General features: G+C 42.9%; 1 protein-coding gene across 1 annotated transcript; it reads right to left on the bottom strand.

Annotated features, from left to right (window-relative positions):
* Positions 1-335: 335 nt before the first annotated feature.
* Positions 336-1,512, bottom strand: LOC100722946 (non-histone chromosomal protein HMG-17-like). The gene has a single exon (XM_063256799.1). The coding sequence runs from the start codon at positions 1,425-1,427 to the stop codon at positions 1,155-1,157; it is 273 nt and encodes a 90-aa protein (XP_063112869.1). The 5' UTR covers positions 1,428-1,512; the 3' UTR covers positions 336-1,154.
* Positions 1,513-10,464: the final 8,952 nt, after the last annotated feature.

The following is a 10,464-nucleotide window of genomic DNA, read 5'->3' as shown; positions in this document are numbered from 1 at the left end:
TATTGTGCCTCAGCCATAAAAAGAGACTAAGACAGCCAACATTATCCCACACCCGTGCTACTGCAATGCCTCTACCTGCCTTCTCCTCATCCTCTCAGCCCCAGCTCAACCCTTCTCCACTGTTCAGCAGATATGGGAATCTTTTAAAAATGGAGATCTTTTTTCACGCTTCATTTAAAAACCCTCTATGACTTCCCAATGAATTTAGGATAAAAAGCAAATGTCTTTACCTTTTCTGAAAACTTTTGTGTATTTTTGGACCTGGGCAATCTCTCCAATCTTAGCTTTTATTTCTCTCCCCATATGCTTTGTATTTATTCATTTATTTGTTTGGGTTTTTTTTTCAAGCCAAACTGTATCCAGCTTTATTAAAGATACTTTTCATAAACAATCATGGTATTTCAGGCAGGACATGGGCACACAATCGTTAACAGTATACAATAACTTTCAAACTCCCTTCTTAAGATGGACTACCAAAAATCAGAAAGCCACTATAAAATCCAATGAAGTCTTCATTTGAGGCTCTGAAGTAGGGAAAGTTTAGAGTGAGGGTTGACATTTCACATTTTGCATGTTGTTTAACAACTTTTCACAAGCTGACCCTGACTTTCAGGAAATGAAAATGGCAGAATTATCAATCTGAAGATCCACAATCTAGAAAAGGAAATCACTGCTCTTGTGGGACACCACCTCAATGTCACTGGCAAGTCCAGATTGCCAGACACACTGGTAACATCAATTTTTGGGAATCAGGTCGCGACAGGTCTCTGGGCTTAAGGGAGTTAAGTCTATGCTGATGGCAGAGGAAAGGGGACATAAATGAACTGGGTGTTGTCCCATACCACAAGGCATTTATGCCAAGGTGGCCACATGTGTCAACATCAGGGAACCCCTCCCTCCTGGGAACCAAGAGGAAGTCTCTCAAAACTAGCAGGGAAAGCTGCTTTCCGCACATCGATTCAGCTTTGGAGACATTGTATTAGTGACATGTGTTCCTTCCCCCAAAACAGCAATGAAGTGTTTTGTGTGCTAACAACATAGCTTAAAAAAAAAAAAGTAAAACAAAATTCTGCATTTTTATAAAACTTGATAAAAAATAGTATTTCAAACTGTACAGTCACCAGAAGTACACAGTTATCAAAAATGCACACACTTCACTTGGCATCTCCAGCACTTTCAGCTTTTCGTGCCTGGTCTGTTTTGGCATCTCCATTCTCTACAGGGTTATTCCTATCCTTGCTGGCATCAGCTTTTCCCTTTTTTCCTTTGGGTACCTTCTCTCCCTTCTTTGCAGGGGCCTTTTTGGGCTTGGGCTCTGGCTTTGGAGGAGCTGGTATAGCAGACACTCTTGCAGATCTTCTCTGTGGTTCGTCCTTCACCTCGGCTTCATCACCTTTAGCATGCCCTTCAGCCGTTCTCTTGGGCATGGTGGTGGCGGCAGCGGGACACAGGCGCTGGACGCGAGATGCAGCGGCGCGCAGCTTTGGTCGGTCCGGGGGTCGTTCTCGCCTCTTCTTCCTATTCATTTATTTGTTTATTTTTGGTACTAGGGATCAAACTCATGACCTCATGCTTGCCAGGCAAGTGCTATGCCACTGAGCTATATCCCTGGCCCTCCCCATGTAATCTTGCTGTATAGGAAACAATCTAAAATCTTCAGTTCCTCCCTCCATATGTGTCAGGCAGCGTTCCCTCACCACAGGGCTGATATTTCTGCTGTCCTTCTACTTAGGACACTGCTTCTCTTCCTCTGACAGAACATCAGATCTTAGCACTGGATGCTTAACTACTATTTCCTTTATTAACTTTCCCTAACCATGCCCAGCAGAAAAGTTGGGTCCTATGGCACCTAAAATTTTTCCCTTCTGGCATACACCGAATTTAAACCTACAAGTTCATGGATAACATTCCTCTCAGATTGTGTCTCCACCATGGTGGGGACAATGTTTACCTTATTCATCACTTTAATTCAGGTATCCAAAACCATATCTGATGGATCACCACTGAATAAATAATTGAATGTATATTTTGGGTGCTATGGGTGCTAGATTTGGGGGTACAATGCCTAAATTCACATTTTGAGCCCTACAGGAAATAGTGATTATTCATAACACTTAATTTTTCCATCATAAATATTTCCTTATTCATTTCTAACCATGTGAAGACTTGTTTGAATGCAGTCGCAGGAAGAGCACATGGCCAGAGGCAGAGTCTGTGGTAAGGGCCATGGAATATAGAGTTTTATTGTCTTTTTTAAAAAAGAGAACAAACCCAACAAAATAAAACAGAATAAAGCCAATCAAAACAAAACAGTGAAAGTGGTACAGAACTTCAAAATAGGACAACAGGATATCTACAACGGCTACCATAATATCTCTTGCTATCTTCACTATAGTTGTCCATACCATCAGACCTAGTAAAAATCAAATAAAACAAAACAAAATAAAGCCAATCAAAAACAGAACACTAAATGAAACAAAACAATAAGTCAGAAGCAAACTAAATAGTGAGGCCAATATTGGATTTCAAAAACAAAACAGAAGGAAAGCCCATATTTGCTATACTGCATACTGTCATCCTCCTAATAGATGCTCAGACTACGGGCCTTAGGTCTGCAAAGTCAGCCACACAATACAAGCATTTAGTTGTTTTGTGCCTCAGTGGTTATCAACTTAGCCTGTCCTCCAAACTAGCTGGCTGCTAAGGGGTGGGGGTGTGTTCTTGAGTCTCAGCCACCTGCAGGTCAGCTCACAGGAAGGGCAAACTGGCTTCTCTCTTCCTGGGCACTTCATGGTTTGCATGGCTTACGGGAAGAGCAAATTGGCTTCTTTTTGTGCTTCTCCAAGACCCAGCACGGCTTCTGCCTACTCAGGGGAGGAGTAGACTCAGAATACAAAGTTCTAGCCTTGGGTACAAAGCTGTATGCTGGGGCTCTCTAGTAGGTCATGTCTTCTCACCCTTACCCTTGCCTTCAATGTCCAGCTATACTGGATTTTCTCCATTTCCCACAGTTCTCTTTCCCCAGCCTTTACTGCCGTGTATGTGACTTACAGTTCATAGCTAGAAGAGCCCGTCAGTAGTGTGGTGGCTGACTGATTAGGCAGCTCCTACACGGATTCCTCAGGACTAGGAACAATGGGACCGTATTATTACAATGTTCTTAGGATATTTTCAGTTGTAAAGTACAACTTTACCACTGTGTAAGACCTGAGTATGGGCTTGTTTTGAAACCTTTCACGATAGTTCCCTGGCCATCCCAGGACAGTCCAGTATGACTTCCTTTGGCACTGACACATGGCAGGAAATTCAGCTGTATGCCTAGTGAAGGTAGACGACCATGCAAAGAAGTGTCATTTCCTAGACAGAAGCACATCTGTGTGTGCTCCTAGAGCAAAGTGATGCATTTCACAGTAAAAAAATTACCGAAGTGAAAACTGCAGTGACAATATTTTCCCACAAGACCAACTTTTCCTGACTTCCTTTTTGTGTTCAGTCTACTGTCATCTCACTGGCTATTTAGAGGGTTTCCAGATTAAAAATCGTTGTGCTGCCAGCACATGACATTGCTTTCCAGGCAGGGATCACCTTCTAGTGAGGCCTGGATCTCTCCTCCGCAGTCCGGGGATGATGCAGACTCATGGAGAAAGGCTAATCCCCACCTGGACTGCGGAGGAGAGATCCAGGCCTCACCAGGAAGCAGTTCAGACAGGGAAACCATACCATCTCCATTGTTTTGTTGGGTTGGGTTTTATACTCTTGTGTTTTGTTTGATTGTGTTAAATCTGTTGCCATATGCAACTATTTAAAAGATAGCAAGACATATTATGGTAGCCATTTTTTATTTACTAGTGGCTTGCTTTGAAGTCCTTTATTACATTCACTGTTTTGGCTTTATTGTTTCTACTCTATCCTGTTCTGTTTGATTTTACCATGTCCGAAGGTATCTGCAGTTATTTTGAAGACAACAAAGGCATTACGGTAACTATTGTGGGTTTTGTAAGGTTTTGAAGTCCTGTATCACTTATACTGGTTTACTTTTTACTGGTTTTCTTCTGTTTTATTTTCCTTGATTTTATCATTTTTCAAATAAAAAAAAGGTCGCTCTAAGTTTTATCCTCATAGCTGAGCTGCAGCCCTTTGAAATGAGTGGGGATTCCAGGAGTGGCTCTGTAATCAGAGGCACATGGGCATGGTCTTGCCACTTTCACATGACAGAGTTACTGTGAAAGGACTTGGGGCAGTTTGCTGAGGTGGGCTAGAGTATTGTGATGCTTTGCCTGTCTTGGAAACCAGTGCTCATCATAGGAGTTGGGTTTTGCTGTGGTTTATGAATAAGCACATGAAGAAGAGATTTGTGTTTAGGATCACGGTTTAACTGTTCTGTTAGTCTATACCACAACCTAGATCTGTAACAGTGACCTATCGGTGTGAATCAGAGGGCGTTTTACTGGTGCCTTGGGCACCATCTGCCTCTCCTGTTTGACAACTCCGCAATCTGTCTTTAATTAGATGGGGCTGGGGTGGGGGAGGGATTTGCTTCCACACTGCCAGTTGTATAAACTGCTTCCCACAGAGAAGCCAGGCTGTTTGTTTCAAATGCCCAAACAGACAGACTTGGGAATCGGTTCCAGGGCGGGCGTGAGGAAGCAGGCTCTGCAGAGCACATCAGTCTTTGCCAGCCTCCTTTGCTGTCAGGTGAATGTGATGACCTTAACATTATAGAAACTGCTCTAAGCTTCTTTCCTTCCATACAACTCAGCCCTGAGATTCTCTGTTCCTAGGGTTCTCCTGTTCCTCCCTCCCTCCCTTCCTTCCAAAACAACGTAGAGTACTACTCCTGCACTGGATGCCTACATGAATTGATTGCTTTACACATGGTGCTTTTCATTTTTAATAAACAGAGCAGGAAGGAATTAGTCAGGAACCTCCCCCACCCATTTCCTAGAAGGGCAGGCTGAAGCTGTGTTTTGTTTTCTTTCCCACACACAAAAGTGCCATCCAGATTCCAGATTCTCCTTGTTGTGAAATCAGACAGCGCTTGGACATTGGCCTTTTGGGGATTTAATATGAGGGCACTGATAGGGCACTTGTGTGGCATGTTGTCACATAGGACAGGTGGTTGAGTACACCTGCTGAGTACACCACACTTTAGTGCTGTGCAGAGAACCACAGAGGGAGGACACGAGGCTGGTCAGGAGCTGTCACTTGAGCAGGGAACTGTGGTTCACCTGAACCTGCATAAAGATCTGTTGGAGATGGCAAGAAGGTAGCTAGCTCTCTGCACAATACAAACCAGGGAATCGTTCTGCATTGAAATAATCTTTTATGGGTGCGTGGGAACTCTAAATTCAAATCCTCACTCAGCAGCTGCTAACTTATGATTGTCCAGGGCTTTTCATGGTTCTTCTGTGCCCAGGGTTCTAGGCTACCTGCCTCACCATGTCTCATAGTGAGCTCCTCCTTGTCTGTACACCCGTGTTACCCTTCTTTCATCACAGGACCTTTGCACACACTGGACCCTCTGCCTGAAATGCTCTTCTGTCCCCAAACCCTATTTCATTCTTGTTTTCTCTTCAAATATCAACTAAAATGTCTCTTTTTCAGGAAGGCATTTCCTGACTTTTAATCTGCACTGGGGTCTTCTTGCTATAGTGTTGATCAACGTGGGAATCGATTTATTTATTTATTTATTTATTTATGTCTTTTTCGGTACCAGGGATTGAATTCACGACTACCTGCCTGCAAGGCAGGCGCTTATGCTGCTGAGATAAATCCCCAGCCTCAGAATCAATTTATTTTATGATTACTTAGTTTTCATTTTTTTCTCTACCAGGCAAGGCAGAGTACCATTTATTCCTGTGTTTGTTTCCCTTATTCTTATTCTGCTTTGCCTGGCAGAAGGTACACATTGCCTGGCAGAAAATATAAGTTCAACACACATTAAGAGAATGAGCAAAACCTGTCACATAAATGCCCGGAAGTTCAGTTTCCTATGAATTAAGATCATAATGCTTACTGATCCTGGTTATTATAAGGGTGAACCAAGGTCCTGTGCTTGAAAGCATCGCGGACAGTGCCTGAATTTAATAGGAGCAGTAAATACTGAGTTAATATGCTCATTAGCAGTAGTGGTCCTTAAATCTGTGAGACAGCACCTCATGGAAGGCCTGAGTGCTAGCAACAGGGCACATACAGTCTGGTGCGTTCTGCTTAACAAAGTGTTACCTCTCCACGGAGTGGGATAGGAAGGACTTTACTTTCAGGTGACCCCCCTTGCGTACATCTTAATACCCTATGACATCGCTGACACCTTACTGCGCAAAGGCGAGCCCTGTGTTTCCTTCCCTTGACCCCCTAATGGCTCTAATCAAGGGAAAAATCTGCAAGTGAGGGTTTGTGACTTCTAAGGCTAAATTGGCTCTGCACTTGCCCTGTCAAGGCAGTCACCTGCCCTGGTGCCACGTTGGTAGGCAGGACTGAGATCCTCAGCTAACTATCAGCGAGGACAGCCAGCCTGGGGCTGGGGGGACTGAGCCTCCTGTGACTCCAGCCCAGCCTGTCCATGGCTCCATCTGACACCAAATGGAACAGAAACAAGCTCTCCCCTGCCAAGCTGTGTTCCATTCGTAGGTTCCTGCACAAAGGCCACGGTGTCACAGTTTTAGGCCACTATGTTTGGGGCCAACAGTTATGCCATAATACATAACCAGCCCATGTGGTCATCATGGACCTTACCGTGCTGTGCAGCTGACAGCACAAGGGCTCCCACTGATTCCCATGGTATTTTTAGATGAGGAAGCCGGAGCTGGAAGAATAAGGGAATTCCCCAAGGTCACACAGCAGGTGTGTGGTAAAGTCCAGCATCTGGATCTGTCTTCTGTGCACTCTTACCCCAAATCCTGCCACGTCTACATGGACCTCAGAAGTAGGGGGTGTTCCCATGTCCCACTGCAGGAAGCTCCAGGAAGCCCCCTTGGGGCACAGCTCTCTGGTGTCTCAGGTGTGCTGCTAACACTCTTCTGGGACAGGAAGGATGGCATCACAGGCTTAGCTAGCAGCTGACTTTTTCCCTTTCGCTCTCATGGTCATCTAAAATGAGGCTTTGCAGATGTCACTTACACACGTGCCAGAGAGACACAGCACAGTTCAGAAGGGCGAAGACACCCATTAGAGATACAATTTTTCAGCAGATTCTTTCCCCACCCACTCCCCTCACACTTACACTCAGAGTCCGTGCTTCTCACCGCAATGACCCAAGGGGAAAATGACCCCCACGGAGACACCAGCCTTAATTATCCCAGCTACAGAAAGAGCGCCACACTCTTACAGGCCTGAGAGGATGAATGGACCGAGGCCACTCCAAGGTACCTAGAAATGCTCACCGGGTGCAGGCATGTCTCAGAGGCTCCTGGGGATTATGGGGTAAAATCAGTTCCCTTGCCTGGGAGACCTACACTGGGCTGCTTAGTAAACTCTTCCCTCAAATCTCAAGAGCTGTTTTCTCTGAGAAAGCCTTCCGGACTCTTCCAGGCTGACTCCTACAGTTACATCCTGCATGGAAGCATTATTATTTTCTGTTCTACTGCATGAACCAAAAGCAAAGACAGACCTTTTCTGCTACCAGCATGTACATTTCTCAACCCTCAATGGTGTGTAAAAGCAGAGAAGGCACTTAGAAAAACATTATGGAACGAATGTATTATTTCAGCCACTCTGTATAGTGGGTACCTTTATAATTCCACTTTATGTATGGTGAAACCGAGCTCTGAAAACTAAGAGATTTAGGCGGCTATGGTGCAGAGGTATAGACAGACATTAAATCAGGAAGGTTTGCTGCCAAAACTGTTGCTCCTGCTGCAGCTGTGACACTCTCCATGCATTTATGGCTGGATGAACAGGTGGAAGAACAAGAAAACCCTCAGTAAATCGGGGCCACCCAGAGCTTCCTACACTGCTCAGAGAGCCCCACACCTGCTCTGAGTCCACAGAGCTCAGAGTGGATCCTTCAAAGCCCTGATGTGATTAAGGAGAGTCAACAACTTTTCCTCTGGTGAGATTATTATTGTTTTAGAGTAGAGACAGCCTCCGGATCTATTATTTCAAGAGCCCTAAACTCTCTGGAATGGCTTTAGGACTTCACTGCACCTGGCTTTTTAATGTTGCTTCTGACCTTCTGTCTCTTTTTCCAGATTAACCTATGTTTGAAGTTTTGATTCATTTCATTCTGCGCTCATGGGGGATTCTGAACTTTGCGCTTCTTTAAAACAAGCCCTGCTGGGTCTGTCGGCTACATGGCTCCAGTGGAAATGATCTTCTGCCACATAGCTATAGAAAGTCAAGTGGCAGAAGTAAATTAACCTACCACTTCTACAAAGGGATATGCTCAGAATTGCCAGCAATATTTATGTAGGCATTGTGCTCCCAGATACACTTGGATGGTAATGAATTGTCAGTTACTATGACGAAGTGACTGAAGAGATCAATCTGCCAAGTATGAATAGCTCTCAATGGGCTTCAAGTTTCTCAGGTGAAGGGATCCACAAAGCTGACAGAGATGGGGCCTCATATTGATATGACCTCCATTGGAGAGCGTATAAATTAGCTGAGATGTAGGCAAAGAGGTCCGTACGCCACCCCTCCCCCTCCTCAACCAGGGCATTTTCAATATTCTCATGGAAATGCAAGCCCATCTTAAAGGCTCAAAGTCAAGCAACGCTCCCGACATTGAAATCACGTTTTTCCAGAGGAATCTAGGAACTCTTTTGAAAACACAAACCTACTCAACTCCAAAAAGACATGTGAATGTCACCTTTTCAAATGACATTTCTTCCTCTTTTGTCCATTTCCAAACTAAATCATATTTTGATTGCACAAAAAGTGATACATTATACATAAATGAAGTATGAGACTTTCTTCATAGATGATAACTAGAGAGATGGATAAGTAATGCCTTCTACCTAATTTTAGATTCTTCTTCATTGGATTCGGGACCATCTCTGGATTGTCTCTAGTTCAGAGTGATTTTCAAATAAAGGTTTTCTTTTTTTTATGGTTGAGCACTGAAGTTCCTATCTCTAATGCAAAGAAAGAGACACATCACTTAGGACATTCAAATAATTTGCTTTGATGCAAGATTTGCAAGAAACAAAATGTTGAGACCCCTAGGATTTTTATTTTTGTTGATGTGTGCAGAGATTTTGCTGTGACTCATAAATGCTTTGTACATAGAAAACTCATAAATTGAGTTTTGGGGAAATTTGATAGATTATTTTAAAGAGAAAGGTCATTAATAACTAGTATCAGAAAAAAGAATTCATTCTTATTCACAAAATAATTTCAAAATTTCAAGCTGTATTCTATTTCTAGCTAGTAGGTCTCTATTGTTTCTCATACATAAACTAAAGGAAAATTCCCTCTGAAGGTCAGAGTCTATCTCCATACTAGTGTGAGAATCGGCAGAAGCTTCTCGGGAGAACTAGAAAACCTGGCGATGCTCTGAGTACAACCATCTGACAGCCGAGGAGGCTGGCTGATCCCCACTGGTTCTGCCAATGGTGAAACGAGGAAAATAACCGTGTCACAGCCAGAGTCTCCGTGAATTCACAGTATCAAGCTGGCCCTCTGTGCAGTCACTGAAAGACATGGACTTTCCTCAGAATTTGTTTTGGAGGACAGAAGAAAACCTTGAAAGCGTTTTAAACCACGTGTAATTCAGTATTGAACAGTGGGGTTTGGAAGCAGGAGAGGAGTTAGGGTTCATGGGGTCAGGAAAGACATAATGAAAGATACATCATTTGGTTTGGACTTTGAGTTACAAGTCTAAGTATAGTTTAATGCACTTACTATTCTTAATATGTAAAGAGTTCTTAAAAATCAATAAGACAAGTGTGCTAGTAGCTAAAGTGGCAAAAATTATAAGAGATAATTCATAAAAGACAAAATTCCAAGATACAATCTTGCTTAACATGTGTGAAGTCTTGAATCTGATCCCCAGTATGGCCAAAAAGCAAACAAACAAAAAACAAGAAACATGTTAAAATATTTTGCCTAACAATAAAAGCAACTTCCAACAATATTTGCCCTATTAAGTTTTCAGGAAAAACATTTAAATATCACTACCCTCAATGAGATTGCTTGGGAATCTTGTGCATGAGAAGATAAATTACTACAAATATGTTGGAAGACAATCGAGCATTATCTATCAAAAACTTCAAAATGTAGTTTGTTTGATCTTGGTAACATGATAGAAATATTTTATACAAAGATATATTTATGCAATGTGGAGATATTTATATTAGCAAAAGAAATACTAGATGTCCAACTTTAGGGAATTAGTTTAATAAATTATGATATACATGTGTAGCATGAAAAGGAATGTTTGCAAAGACTTTCTAATGGCATGGGTTAATGTAATGACAGAATTAGTCATTAGGAGGTTAGGCTAAAATTACACAGAATGCTTAA

The sequence above is a fragment of the Cavia porcellus genome, unplaced genomic scaffold (assembly GCF_034190915.1).
Source record: "Cavia porcellus strain 051 isolate PalLab524CR breed Dunkin Hartley unplaced genomic scaffold, mCavPor4.1 scaffold_9, whole genome shotgun sequence".
Classification (NCBI taxonomy): Eukaryota; Metazoa; Chordata; class Mammalia; order Rodentia; family Caviidae; genus Cavia; species Cavia porcellus.
This window is presented reverse-complemented; position numbering and strand designations above follow the sequence as displayed.

Excerpts from the sequence above, each read along its gene's own strand:
- LOC100722946 (XM_063256799.1), bottom strand. The coding sequence starts at position 1,427 with ATGCCCAAGAGAACGGCTGAAGGGCATGCTAAAGGTGATGAAGCCGAG.